The sequence below is a fragment of the Sminthopsis crassicaudata genome, chromosome 2 (genome assembly GCF_048593235.1).
Source record: "Sminthopsis crassicaudata isolate SCR6 chromosome 2, ASM4859323v1, whole genome shotgun sequence".
In the NCBI taxonomy this organism is placed as follows: Eukaryota; Metazoa; Chordata; class Mammalia; order Dasyuromorphia; family Dasyuridae; genus Sminthopsis; species Sminthopsis crassicaudata.
The window spans coordinates 292,239,074-292,254,466 of record NC_133618.1 but is presented as its reverse complement, the minus strand read 5'-3'; the positions used below and the strand labels follow the sequence as shown (position 1 = coordinate 292,254,466).

At 38.5% G+C, this 15,393-nt stretch overlaps 1 protein-coding gene across 2 annotated transcripts in view; it reads right to left on the bottom strand.

The window, feature by feature from the left end:
• Positions 1-15,393, bottom strand: part of CCDC88C (coiled-coil domain containing 88C) — a 221,760-nt gene that overhangs the window by 7,299 nt on the left and 199,068 nt on the right. For both annotated transcript variants that reach the window (XM_074289718.1, XM_074289719.1), the window contains 3 exons: positions 9,141-9,209; positions 5,117-5,185; positions 2,275-2,564 (listed from right to left, as the gene is read on the bottom strand). In XM_074289718.1, coding sequence (XP_074145819.1) covers positions 2,275-2,564; positions 5,117-5,185; positions 9,141-9,209 — 428 coding nt within the window. The remainder of the gene's footprint in view (positions 1-2,274; positions 2,565-5,116; positions 5,186-9,140; positions 9,210-15,393) is intronic.

The following is a 15,393-nucleotide window of genomic DNA, read 5'->3' as shown; positions in this document are numbered from 1 at the left end:
TTCCAGCACCAGGGTGGGTAGGTGGGTAAGCATGAGAAGAACCGATTTTGAGGCTGTGAATCTCAATGATGGGTGTCCTTGACAGTAACAGAGAAATCTGGAAGGAAAGAGAGTTTGAGAGGGGAAAAGGGCTGAAAAGAGGAAGCAACAAGTTCTGTTTTGGACATGTTGAATCTGAGATTCCATCAGCATCCCAAACTCAAAGGTCAAGATCCAATTGATCCTCCATGCTCCACCTCCAGATCTATTCCTGTCTGTTAACGCCACTATCTGAAACCCTGAGGTTCTTCCCTCCCCCATCAGTCCCCAAGTCCTGATAATTCAAGCTCCACACAACTCTCAAATCTGCCCTTCCTCTTTATTTTTAGTGCCACTAAGAGCCTTCATTGCTGTCCCTACCCGGACCATGGACTACTCTACCAGTTTCCTGCCTATCAGGGGCTTCCAACCTCTCCCCATAACAAATCATCTTGCACACTGATGAGAAAATACTACTTTTTGCATAGAGCTGTAGTCAGCCATGATGACATTCACTATGACATTCACTACTCTAAATCCTCTAGGGATTTCCTTTGTATGACATTTGGTGCTTTACAATCTAGTTTTTTGGACCTCTTATTACTGTCTTCTGCATTCTCTTCTCTAGCTCAGCTAAGCTTCTCTCTGCTCTGCTTTATAACACATATCACGTAGTTTCTTATTTCTGGAATTCTGCTCATAATTCCATATTCTTGCTCCTTCACGTTTTGCATTCCCACCCATTCTTTAAATTCCAACCTGAATCCTATGTATTCCAAGAAGCTTTTGCTGAGCCTTCATAATCAGCAATAACTTTGAACTGTTTAAAAAAAATTGTTTTGCAATTCTTACATGCATTCACCATGTAATAATGTATTAGTCATCTTTCTTCCCCCAAGCAACTATTAAGTAAGCTCTACAAGTGAGGACCACACCTTGTCTAAAATTTTTATCTCCCCCAATGCCTAGCAGTGTTTTTAATACATAATAAATGTGCTTAATACATGTCTGTTAAATGAATGCTTCACCAAACAGTCTATTTAAATACTGAACAACTCTAATTATTATAAAGTTCCTTACACTGATTTAAAATTTGCCTTCCTACAATTTTCTACAACCACAGACTCAACTTTGGATGTTCAAGAAACTATACAATACAGTTCCTTTTCTGCTGGACAACCCCTGAAATATTAACTTTTCCCTTCTCTTCTTTTCTTCTACCTAAACATCCTAATCTGTCATAGTCTTGAACAATTGTGGTACTTAATATTGAATGCAATGTTCTTGGGGTGGTGAAATTAGAACAGAGTAAAATAATATTATCTTCTTCATATGCTTCTAAATGGTGCCCCTAAGATTGCCTTCCTTAAATTTTCCTCCAATGTTATCATGTTGTGGAAGTGACTGTCACAAGCACAAGAATAGGTATGTCCTACCAACTTGGGAACCCTGATAACAGCCTGATGATGAGCTAAAAATCTCTTGCTTCAGACCTATATTTATGAGTCCAAAATATTTTTTGTTCATAGCAACTCAATATCTCCTAAGTACGGAAGAGTTTTAGTCTATATTGTGAGGGGGAAGTGGGATACAATAATGAGATTGCCTGGGGGAAGCAGGATATGAGATAATAATGAGATGGACTGGGTTGGGGGAGAGCTATAATATTTGGCAAGTAAAAGATCACTGTTAATTTCAAAGAAGTAGTTTCATTTGAGTGATCAGGTTGAAAACCAAATTGCAAAGAGTTTAGTAGTAAAAGAGGAAATAGGAGGCAGGTGGTATAAGAAAAAGAGGAAAGATATACCTAACAAGTGTTAACTTGGAAAAGAAGAATTCTCTCAATAATCAAAAGTGTAATATTGTACCAGGTAATCAGAGACAAATCTAACTGAAAAAAAAAAAAAAACCAAAAAACAAACCCAAGATCTCATTTGTATCCCCAGCAATTACTTAGTTCAGTGCCTGGCACATAGTCAGCACTTAATGAACGTGCACTGTATGGTATTTTATCTTTCTGAGTAAGAATTCTTATCTGTATAAGACTTTAAAATCCACAGTGCTTTCCTTGAAAGAATTGTGTAAGATTCTCTCCATTTTGCAGATGAAGAAACTGAGAAGTCTAATGACTGTGAATGTGACACAATGAGTGTCAGACGCCAACTACAGGACCATGCTACTGTCCCTCCCAGTACACTTCTTTCCCCAGCCCCAAACCAAAGCTGTGTGTGTGTTCACTAGCAACACCTAACTTACTTGGGAGGGAGACCCCCTGTTGCTCTCTTCCAAAAACTCTTCCAAAGTCACCATCTCGCTGCCTGGAGAGGCAGAGCTTTGTCTGCTGGCATGAGGCTGGCCAGGAGCGTTCTTCTGGAGAGCCTCCTGGGGGACTGATCCATTCCTGGGGGGAGGATGCTCTGGTCTGCTCATGGACAACACCGAGCGGCTCAAGGCAACATCTCGAGGCAAAGTGGCCACATCCCTGCTGGGGACCAGATCCTCACTCCCAAAGCTCTCAGATCTGCCATGGATACGATCAGAAGAACCTAAATTGGGGTGGAAGCCGGAAAGTCCATCAGTCTTTATTAAGTGATTTACTACATGCTAGAGACTGGGATGAGTCCTGGGAGACCAAAAAAAGGCAAAAACAGCCCCTGTCCTCAAGGAGCTCACATTTCAACAGAAGGAGAGAGGGTATGGAGAGAAAGCCACATTGCAGATATAGTTTTCTGTTTTCAATGGACAATTTATTTTATAAGTTAATTTTGAACAGATATTAAAAGGAAAAAAAAGTATCTTAGTGATTTTAATGCTATCTACATTTTAAAAGATTTTATAAATGGGATTTTAAAGGAGATTTTGGAATTTTCAGAAGAACTTGAAACTTTCACTAGAAATTTTTTTTTTAAAGCAAGCCTAAAGTAAATCTTTAATAAATCTTCCCTTCTGTGCCTCAGAGTGTGATGTGGAGGTCAAGCAGTAAAGGCTCTGAGATAGACCAGTCAATAACAGGCTGGCTGTTGACTGAAGAAGGGTGATCGCCTGTGGATGATTTTTTTTAAAGTCACAGAGATTTATGAGATTTCTTTTAAGATATAAAAGAGGAAGCATACCAGAGATTGTAGATTTTCTAAGTATTAGAATACAATGCAGGTGAAAAATTGCCTAAAAAGTTTAATGGTCTGTACAAATAAATCTGTGTATGTATGTATGCAGGCACATGTGCTTAAAATCTACCACACTGATACTGGAGTTTTCTATCCTAGATCTGATTTCACAATAGTGATGTGTAGATAAGAAGGCCTGGGTTCAAATTCCATCCTAGACAATTACTAACTGTATATGACCCTGGGCAAGTCTATTTTAACAAACTTTCTCTCAGTCTCCTCATCTGAAAAATGAAGAGAATGAACTCACTAGTCTTCCATTTATAATAGTAGTAGCAATGATAATAATAATGAATATTTAATTTAGTACTTTAAGATTTTGCAAAATGCTTTATAAACATCTCATTTGATTCTCATAAACTTAGAGGCAGATGCTGTCATTATCTCTATTTTATAGGTGAAGAAACTAACACAGAAATAAGGTAAGTGACTTGCTCAGGATCACAGAAATAGTAAATGTCTATGGTAGGATCTGAATTCAGGTTTTCCTGATCCAGGCCTAGTGTTCTATTCCCTGTAACACCTATAAATTTGTGTTCCTATGATTTCAATTATAGATCTTTTGGATACTTTTCTTCTTGGTGACTCTCTTCCCCTTCTCCAGAGTTAATCACTTCATAGTTCATTAACCTGCCCTCAGGAAAGGAAACAAAACAGTTGTAAACTTAATTCATCTCATTTTCCCCCAGGACGGCTTTTAGGTAAACATAATAGACTAATTTGAATGTGAAGGTCTTCAGTGAAATCTTTGGTTCTTATTAAAACAAACAAATGAGCAGATAAGAGAAAAGCTAACCTCATAAAACAGTAATAGATAATTATCTCTCATTCAAAAAGATTCCCTAGGGAGTTTTTTTTTAAAATAAGGCTTATTTAGTGCATGTAAAAAGTGATTTTTATTTACAAAAAATTTTATTTCAAAACAGCTCTTTTTTGGAACATACCTATCTAGTCAAGCAAGAGAAAACCAGTACTTTTGATGGCTCTTCTTAATTCACTATTTAATGACTGTTTTCCTTTTAGAGTGGCACTGGACTAGTTTTATTTTAAGACACTCTTGTTTTCCAAGGTAACAAAAGCTGAGAAGATTAGCTTAATTCATGAATTCAACTTCTATATGATTATTTAGCACTCCATTATTTCATAAAATTTTTATGTTAAATATTTTTAACATTAAATATGATTAATTTTATATTTAATTAAATAACATATTGCTTAAAAGTTCTCTCCAATAGCTAACGTATCTATGTATTAAATATATAGCACATAATTACATATTGTTGATATTACATATTAATATCAAATACAATCATATTTACTAATGAAGTCGTATAACTACATATCATATTAGCTTGCTAATATCAAACTAACCTATCACAGATCCAAGAAGACATGAAACAAGTAATTATTAAGTGTCTAACATATGCTAGACACTGTGAGAAACATTTTACAAATATCATAACACCTGATCTTCACCCTGGGAAGTATATGTGAGATTATTGAGTCCATTTTACAGATGAAGAAACTGAGATAAACAGCATCTAAGTGACTGCCCAGGATCACACAGCTAGTAATCATCTAAGTCTGGATTTGAATCCAATTCTTCTAGGCTCAGCACTTTCATCAACTGCACGAGCCAGTATTCCACAGAACCATACAGTCTAATCCTCTCATTTTATAGATTAGGAAATTGAGGCCCAGAGAGAGTAAATAAGTAGCTCAACTAGCAAGTGTCAGAGGTTAGATCTGAAAGCAGGTTTTCTTGACTTTACAGCCAAGTGCTCTTCTCATTGCATCAAGCTGAGCTGCCTAGAATTGTACCTAGGATAAACACTCTGGAAGAAGTTTAAAAGTTGTAGCTAACTGCTCCTCTGTGCAGCCTTTTAGCTTGTTAAGAACCCACCAAGAACAGAACTGCAGTGCTTACTTACCTTTTAGGTTAAGAGGCGAGCTGTTGCCTGATGCAGTCCTGCTGCTCTCTAAGCTATGGGGCCGGGACACTGAAAGGGAACAGCAACAGATGTAGTCCAGACAGAAAGACAATCAGTCTAATAAAATCATCCATCACTTCTGCTCTGTTTTTGGAAATGCTGTGGTTAGGAGAAGGACTTCAGCATTTTTTTTTATTTTTTGAGTTTAACAGTTGTTAAATCTTTACTCAAGAAACAGGGAAGGTTTCCTTGAAGAAGAGGCACTCAGTTGAATAATGCAGTTGAAAAATTGCCTAAAAAGTTTAATGGTCTGTACAAGATGGGTATTACACTTCAACAGCTGGTGTCCGGGAGGAAAGGTGTGAAGAGGGGAGGGAAAGCCCAACCTTTTTTCCCTGAGAAGACCTCGGGATCACAAGCATCTTGACAAACACCTAGAAAGACAGCCCCAAGCTGAGTGGGGAAAGGAGGAAGGGGACACAAGCATACATATGTATAGATATGTGTATTTTACATGTATACATAGGAAGAAGAGGGAAAGAGGTAAGGAGGAGATATATAGAGAGAGAGAAGCCTGAGCACATACAGGGTCTTGAGGAGATCATCAAGAATACGTGAACTATAACTGGCCTTTTTAGGCTTATAAGGAACTCCTTGGTTTGGCCAAACTGGCAGTGCTGCTGTTCTAACACAGGACACCCTGCTTCCTGACTCCATGTTTTTGTACTCTCTGTTCCCACTCTCTCCCACCTCTGCCTGGTAAAATCCTTCAGAGCTCAGCACAAATCAAATGTCTGGAATGCTCCCCTTCCCCCTCACTTTGCCTGCTAGAATCTCTCAGAGCTTAGCTCAAAGAAAACGTCCTGCATCACGCCTTTCTTAATATCCGTCCCTAGTTACTGAAGCCTGTCCAAATTACCTTGTGTTTGTTTTGCATATATTTCTGATAAATCCACCAAACATTTATTAAGCACCGACAGCAATACTTGATGCCTTTGCTACCTCCAATCAGCACCAGAGCCCTCTGAGAGCAGGGAATGTCAATTACCCTTAGCATTTCCTTAGTACAATGACCTATACATCCTAAGTGCTACAAAGTAAGAACTTAATGAAAGCTTTCCCAGTCCATTCCTGCCACACTTTACTCCAGTACTGAGGGTATAAACCCTTGTTCTTCTGAAAGGTCCAATAGCAAGTAACTACGCCTTTCCCCAGTGTTACAACTGTGCTACAATCCAATCGGGATTCCCTCCTCTCTCCCTGAAACAGCCCGAGTCCCATTTCACACTATTCCTCCAGTCTGAATACCGTTGTTTCAGAGCCTGGCCCACAGGATCATTTCTTCAAAGAAACCTTCCTGATTCTCCCCAGTTAGTAATGAACATTCCTTCCTTGGACTTTGCAGGATACTTTGTTCATACCCAGGACTTTGTTGGTAAAAATTTAACACCCCCCTCTCCCCAGCCCTGCCTCCCTTTTTTCCTTACCCCCTCCCTTTATCCCTTCTTTCTCCCTCTTTCCCCTCTCTCCCCTCTACTCTTCCCCTTTCTCTTTCCTCTCCCTCCTCCCTTCCTCTTCTCTCTCCCATCTTCCTCCTTCCCTTTCTCTCTTTTCCTCCCTCTCCTCTTTTCCCCTTTCTCTTCCCTCTCCCTCCTTTTCTTCTCTCTTTCCCCTCTTCCTCCTTCCCTCTCTCCCTTTCTCCCTCTTTCTCTCTTCCCCTCCCTCTCCCCCTTTTTCTCCCCTTCTCCCTTCCTCTTTCCTTTTTTCTCTCTCTCCACTCTTCCCACATACTCCTCCCCCCACAAATTTCAATTATTGATATTTTCACTATCACTTTTCTAAGTTTAGACAATCAATAGAGCAATGAATCAAGCCTTGGATGGAGGGGTTGCTGATTTCTGAGGTGTAAATGCTCATGCTGAGAATAAAAACAATCAGTGCACACAAGCTGGCTCCAAAACATCCCTAAATGCACTTGTCTTGTAAGTCATTTACATATAAGTCACATCCCTTTGACTGCACTGCTAGCCCAGTATGGTGAGGACAATGTCTTCTTTAAATTCTGTATTTCTTCTGGCACCCAACCCTATACTTGGAGCTTAAAAGAAATCAATTGGACAAAATGCAATTTATAATTGTTATTTCTTCAGCCTGTTTGTTTCATTTGCTTCTGACTCATACTTGATTAAAGAGGATGGCCCATTGTTCAACCTAGCAAATACAGAAAACTGCCTGTCTGTCTCTTATATATGTTTCTATGAATACTTTAGACTAGCAAAGGATGGAATAAGACAAGGTCTTTTACAAAGAAATTGCTATCAGAAATTAATTCTAATAATATCATTAATAAAAATAAAAATAACATTAAGCAACAATATGATATAACACGTAGAAAGATAGCCCCAAAGCTGAGAGGGAAAGGGGAGGAAGGAGACACATACATACATATGTATAGATATATGTGCATTTTGCATGTATATATCCACACATATCTTATCTAGTAAGGAAAAGGGAAGAAGAGAAGGAAAACAGAGGGAAAGAGGTAAGGAGAAGGAGACAGACAGAGACAGAGAGACAGCAAGACAGACAGAGACAGAGAGAAAGAGAGAGGGGAGACACATAGAGAAAAAGAGAGACAGAGAGAAAGAGAGGTAGGGAGAGAGAAGGAGGAAGAGAGAGAGAGAAGGAGGGAGGGAGGAAGGGAGGGAGGGAGGGAGGGAGGGAGGGAGGGAGGGAGGGAGGGAGAGAGAGAGAGAGAGAGAGAGAGAGAGAGAGAGAGAGAGAGAGAGAGAGAGAGAGAGAGAGAGAGAGAGCGAGAGAGTACCACAGTGAATAAGATGCTTTAAGGTCTATGTATCAATTGAGAAACCAAGAATAGCATAACTGAGGCTGGTTACCTTTCCCAAGGACATATACTCAGTTTTAGTGAGCTTCCCAAATTGGACACCATACTAGACACAACATACAAAAAAGAAATATTTTGGTTCTCATGAAAACCAGACAACAAAGATCTCACTCTTCCAGCAGAATGCAAGTTTTTTGGGAGGATGGGTTGGTGTAGAGAAGACCTAAGAAACATCTGCCACTAAAAAAACATGACTGTTAACCCATGGAAATTGTAGCATAAGACTGTTGCAGAACTTCAAAACCTGAAGGAATCATTGGATTCTGTAATTCCCTGACACATGAAATGATGGAAAGAGATTGGTTTTGGACTATTTCTAGGACTTATGGATATATATAATTCCTCATGCTGATTCATGTTATTTGTTACATTACTACTAGCCTGTTACTATGTGCTTGTGTAATATCTCCTGTGCTGATGGATTTAGGTATACCCACTAACAAAATCTGGTTTGACTCCCCATTTCCCTCCTTTTTGGTGTTTTCACCTCCTTTTCTGAGGATTCAGGAAGGGCATGATACCTCCTTTTTGGGGTTCTCACCTCCCTGAGAAGTCAGGGAGGGCGTGATCACCTATGTTCTAAAAAAAAAGAAATCAGGAGATGTAGAGAGCCACCAGAGGCTGATCAAGTTTTCTCTCTCAAAGTGCAGGAGGCAGGAGAGCCACCATGAGGGTCTTGATCTGCCAGTCTGAGTCCGAGAGATTGAGCTCTAGCCTCCAGTCCTTTGTCTTCTCTCTCTCTTGCTGAGTTCGTCCCAGTTTATATACTTTATATTACAATTACATCATTACACTATACTGAGTATAAACCAATCATTATATCACTAGGGAATCATTATTTGTTGTAAGATTAAATTAATCATACTGAACTAGAGAACTCACTTGCTAAACTAGATAACCATTGTCTTATCAATTCCACTGAGTTAACACCTTGTTGTAGGATTAAATCAATCATACTGAGCCTTAAGTATATTTCTCCAAAGTTCCTGTCCTTTACAGTCTGGGATGGTGGTCTTCGGATTCCCATATAATAACAGCTTTGTGAATGCTTATTTAACTGATTTGCTTAGGGGAACATGTTCCTAAAATGAGAGACTTTCCCAGCCAAATGACACTTACCATGCTGCCTGTGGTTGGTGAACTCTAGATCTGGGGCTGGCTCACAAAGGTTATCATCAGAATTGTAACCTAATGTGAAAAAATGCAAATTATCAGAGTAATTCATATCCATTTAACTGATGTCAAAGCTCCACAAATGTAAAAATTTTGGACGGACTAGGAGAGAGGACAAGTAAAGACATTGAAAAGGGAAGCTAGTCAATGGCATTCTGCATCAAAATCTCACCTCAGAAATCTTAGTTTGCTTAGTTTAGGTTTTTTAACACTCATTTTTAAAAATGTGAAACAATGCTCCCCATTGCCTAATAAATTAAATAGAAACTCCTGATTCAGGCCTTCAAGCCTCTACCTTCTCACTGTCTCCAATATGCCTTTCCAGTTTTATCTCTTACTATAACAGACAACACATTTAAAGCACTTTGTCCTAAAACAACATATTATATTTCTCCTTCAAATATTCTTGCTCTCTATCTCCTATTCTAATGCTGGATTCTCTCAATTCTGTGCTACTGCCAATGTCTCCAATCAATGTCTTTGGAATGGGTCTGCTTCCTTCTACTGAAATTTTTTTCTTCCTTTAATTCAGTGGGCCTATCTATTCTATCCTTCATGAAGCCTGCCTTCCCCCTGATCTTTCCCTCCTCAAATTCCCCACAGCACTTTGCAAGGAAGGAAAATGGACAGAGGGGCTGGGCCTGAAGTTGGCAAAACCTCAGTTCAAATGTAGTGTGTGATTTTGGGCAAGTGACTTCATCTCTGTTTGTCTCAGTTTCTTCATCTGCAAAAATAGAGCAATCATAGCATCCACCTCTCTGGGTAATTGTGAGGACCAAATGAGAAAACAATTATAAAGCTCTGGGCAAGGTGTCTGGTACATAGCAAGCATTATCTAAATATGTGAATTTCTTTGTCTTCAGCCTTTGACCAAAAAGCTTCTTGAATATATTTCTCATTTTGCTATTTCCTAATTTACATATAAAAAATTTTAACACTAATTTTAAAAAATTGTCAGTTCCAAATTCTTCCGCCCTCCATCTGTTTTTGTTTTTCCAGAAACTTGTAAACACCAAGAGTTTAATACATGTTTGTTAAAGGAATGACAGTTTTGTTCAGTGCCCTACTAACGCTAGCAGAATTTATTTCCCTCTCTGAAACAATATGGATACTTTAAGTACTCAGAAGAAAACTAGCCTAAGGATAGAATAAAAAGAGTTTAATATTTAAACCACAAAGTCATGCTTTTCAGCATCAAAGCCAATTCCACCAAAAGGAGGTGACCCTGAAGGCAATTAATTAGTCTTTCTGTAGCCTGGACTTTTATTTATTTCCCTTGGAGTGGGGAGAGAGCAAAAGGAGCAGGGGAATTGGAAAAGCTCACCAGAATTTTTAATTAACAAAAGTCTATCACCTTGGTCCACATTTCCTTTTTTCCTACTCTGTTTTTGAAAGATTTTAAAATTATTTTTATTGTGCTAAATATTTCCCAATTACCCCTCCTTTGCCCCTTGAGAAAGCCAAGCAATATATTATCAGTTATATATGGGTCCACACTTCTTAACAAAGGAAGAAATGGGAACAACCCTTTGATTTCAATGACATGATGACCTCCCACATGAAGAAATTCCCTCTCTCAATGGGTATCAGAGCCTTCTTTGCAAGGTACAGACCAAGAAATCTGCCTGGAATATTGTGCTTATATGACTTCCCAAGTCACATTGCTAGTATATGTCAGAGGTGTGATATGAACTCAGATCTCCCTGGATTTAAGGTAGAAAGAGAGTTGGACCAGTTAGGAGACCCAAGTTCAAATTTAGTCTCAAATTGGTGGACAAGTCACTTGACCTGTTTCCCTCAGTTTCCCCATTTTAAAATGAGGATAATATTAGTGTCTGCTTCTGGGGGGTCCTGAGAATAAAATGAATATTTGTATCAAGTCAAATGGGACTGTGTAGTTATAGCTTCTTTCTGTAACTGTCTGTCCTCTATAACAGACTTCCAAACAATGGAAGTCTCATTTATCCAATAAGATAACATATGTTAAAGCACATTGTAAACTTTAAAACACTAAGGAATTGCTAAGTGATATTATTATTATTGTTATTATTGCTAGCTTCTCTTCTCTCTATAGGACATTTTACTTGGTGACCTCATGGATTTAATTAACATCTCCATGGAGATGATTTTCAAAACTACCTACACCCTGCCCAAATCTCTGCTGATTTCCAATCTTGCATCTCCAATTGTTTTTTAGACATCTCAAATTAGATGTCCAACAGACACCTTAAACTCATTATGTCCAAATCAGAACAAATTATTTTCTCCCACCTTCTCCTCCCTTAGGAGGGCAGCATCCTCCTCCCATTTCTTCAGGCTTCATTTCAAGCTTCAGGCTTTCTTCAGGAATCATTCTGGATTCCTCGTTATCTCTCACTGCCCCATATCCAAGCTATTGCCAGGGCCTGCTGATTTCATCCCTGTAATCTCTTGAATATGCTCCCTTCTTGATTCAGACATTGCCATCACTTTAGTACAGGCCCCCATCCCCTCAAGCTCTGAGGGGAAGAACCTGCTGGAGGGATCACCTGTCCCAAGTCTCCCTACTTTAATCCATCCTCCAGCAATTAAAGTGTCATCCCCTACTTAACAAACTCCAGTGGGCCCCATTACCTCCCGGAGCAAATGCAAAATGCTCTATTTGGCATTTAAAGCCCTTGATGACCGAGCACCCTCCTACTTTTCCAGTTTTCTTACATACGTTCTTTAATCCAGTGTTACTGGCTTTCTGGCTTTTCCATGAACAAGGCACTCGTGATCTTTCAGTTACTGGAATTATCTCAGTCTATCTCCTATGCTTGAAATACTCTCCCTTCTCTGTTCCCTGGCCTCCTTAAGTTCCAATAAAATTGTTCTATTAGATGCCTTTCTTAATCCTTCTTAGTTCCATTTCTTTCCCTCTTTTTAAAACTATTTCCTATTTATTCTATAAGTACCTTGCTTTGTATATGTTTGTTTGCATGTTGTCTTCCCACATTAGATTATCCTTGAGGATAGAGATTATTTTTTATCTCTGTTTATATCCACATACTACACATGGTAAGCACTTAAAAATGTTTACTGAATTACCATTATCCGATAGTATCACAGAAATGTTGTTGCTCCACAAAGAACAAGATAAGGGAAAGAATTGGTCAGTTGGAAGACTTCTTCTCTCCCTTCATTCCTCCTTTCCTTCCTTCCTTTCCTTTTTTTCCTTTTTCCCTCCCTCCCTCTTTCCTTCCTTCATTCCTTTCTCCTTCCCTTCTTTCAGTCCTTCCTTTTTTTCTCCCTCCTTTCCTTTTTCTGCCCTTCCTCCTTTCTTCATTCTTTTCTTCTTTTCTCCCTTCCTTCTTTCTTTTCTCCCATTTTCCTTCCTCCTTCCTCCCTCTTCCTTCCTTTCTCTCTTCCTCCCTTCCATTCCTCTGTTCACATAAGATATTATATTCTTACCTACAGATGTTCTTAAAAGCATTTTTCCCTCTTTCACATCTTTGAACTCTTCCAAGATATTTTGGGGTTTGCTGGATAGATTTCTCTCTTAAGGTCCAGGCCTTGAACCAAAACTAATCTGATTGTAATTGGCCACCAAAAGGTCCTAGGCCAAGCCCCATTTGGCATTGTTTGATTCCTGATTGACTCAGATTGAATATAAATAACAATCCTTTCTGCTTTGGTCAGAAACCTGAAGGTCTTTACTTCCAGATTTATTTATTCATTTATTAAGATTAATTTTTTTTGGACTAGGTCAAAGAGGATATTCTTTGCCTCAACTGCTACCCAACCTTAATCACTGAACGGCACATGTGGTCTTAGTCTCTCACTGCATCCAGGGCCATCTCCAGTCGTCCTGATCTGTATCTAGTTCCTGGACCATGCAGCTCTGGAGGGAAAAGTGAGTCAGGTGACCTTGCCCAGCCCTCCCTCACCTAAATCCAAACCCAACTTGCATGTCAGGGTATCACCTCCCTGATTTCATGGTCCTCTTCTAAAATGAAGGATAAGCAACAATAAGGTAAGGGAAATGCTCCGAGCCAGGGAAGAAGGAAACTGCTTAGTAAACTAAATTCTCTAAGATTAGCTCATAATAGCAAAGAACCATCAGGAAATGAAATGCTGTAAATTAATTCCCATTTTGTTTGGGAAAGATGGGGAAAAGTTCTCTTCTTAAAACCTGCTGGGCACCTGTCCAATTCTAATTTGGCAAAAATTCATGATTTTCCCTTACAAAAACAAAATTTTGCCTTCCAAACTAACAAAAATGTAATGTGCTTTGGATACTTAAAGACAAGCTACTTAAAGAATCAATGTTGGGGAAACAAATAGGATGAGTTTTAGCTGGATCAAAAACTGGCTGTAGTGTTTAGTAACAAGAGCAGAAATAAATTTAATATACCACCAATATCTTGTGTGTAGGACTTGATAAATGACAATGGATCAGTCCTGGCCCTAAGATGGGGGCAAGTCATTAGCTAAAGTTTCATCTGGCTTCTAGTTGAAATAATTAGGTGGTAGATCAGCCTAGAATAATGAACCTTGAGGAAAATATATCAAGAAGAAAAGGCTTTCAACTCTAAGGCAAATTATTTTTTTGAAACAGTCTCTGGTCCTAAGATGAATTAGGATTTTGAAAGTTGTTCCTCCCAAAATAGACATTGATACACTGGTTTACAAATGTTTAACTCAGTGATATTTCATAGAAAGAGGACAAAGGTTCAAATCTTATACTTTTCACTTACTATCTACAATCAAGGGATCCCTAAGTAGGTACAATGCACAGAGAACAATCTAAGGCTGGATTTGAACTCAAATTTTCCTGACTCTATTAGGTCTGCCTCAGTTTCCTCATCTGTAAAATGATTTGGAGAAGGAAATGGCAGGTCATTCCAGAAAACTCCAAGTGGAGGCCTGAAGAATGAGACATGACTGAAACGATTAAACAGAAAATAACAACTTATAATCATTTTAATTCAATAAGCATTTATTAGATGCCTACACTGGTAAATGTCCCTAGAGACATAATTTCCTCACTTTGGGCCTCAGTTTTCTAATATTGAAAATGTCCACATCAGGACTTCCCAAGTAATGGGATCCATGAAGAAATTCTAGGCAGGCCACTGTAAACAAGGTGGGTCAATTTTTTTTTTTTTAATTTTCACTAACTTTGAACAGAAATTTAGCATTTCCTTTAATTATTTAAAAACATTATTCCAAGAAGGGCAAAAAAGTGGCACAAAACGGTTAAGAACCCAAAGGCCTTTTTATCTATCTCTTGGTCCTATATCAAGAACATTCACATATTATTTCCAATATTCAAGTACTTTGTGCTGCCACATTTTTCCATTGGGAATTAAATTATGTACTCATTTCAATTTCCTTACCACTTGGAGAATTTCCTATTTGACAACAAGCTAAGTAATCCTGAGTAAACTGCAAACAGCAAAAAGATAAACTGAAATTATCTTGTTTGTCAATGGATGAGGACTATTTCACTGATCTTTGCACCTGTATTTGTTGTTGTTCAGTCACTTCAGCCATGTCTTTCTCTTCATGAGTAAACTCCATTTGGGGTTTTCTTGGCAAAGATATTGGAGTGTTTTTATGCTCAAAAGGTTATAAAACTGAAAACGCTTTGATCCAGTAGTCTCACTACTGGGCCTATATTCCAAAGAGATCACAAAAAAGGGAAAAAGACCCCATATGCAAAAATGTTTGTAACAGCTCTTTTTTTTGTAGTGCAAGGAATTAGAAATTGAGTGGATGCCCATCAGCTGGGGAATGGCTGAATAAGTTACTGTATATGAAGGTAATGGACTATTATTTTTCTCTGAGAAATAATGAGCAGGCTGATTTCAGAGAGGCCTGGAGAGACTTACATGAACTGATACTGAGTGAAGTGAGCTAGAACCAGGAGATCATTGTACACAGAAACAACAAGACTATGTGATGATCAACTGTGGATATGGCTCTTCTCAACAATGAGGTGATGTAAGGCAGTTCCAAGAGACTCGGAATAGAAAATGTCAATCTCATCCAGAGAGAGGACTATGGAGACTGAATGTGGATCAAAACATAGTATATTTTCACCTTTTTGTTTGTTTGTTTTTTCTTTCTCATATTTTTTCCCTTTGGACTCATTTTTCCTACACAATATAACAAATATGGAAATGTGTTAAAAAGGATTGCGCATATTATATCAGATTGCTTGCTGTTTTGGGAA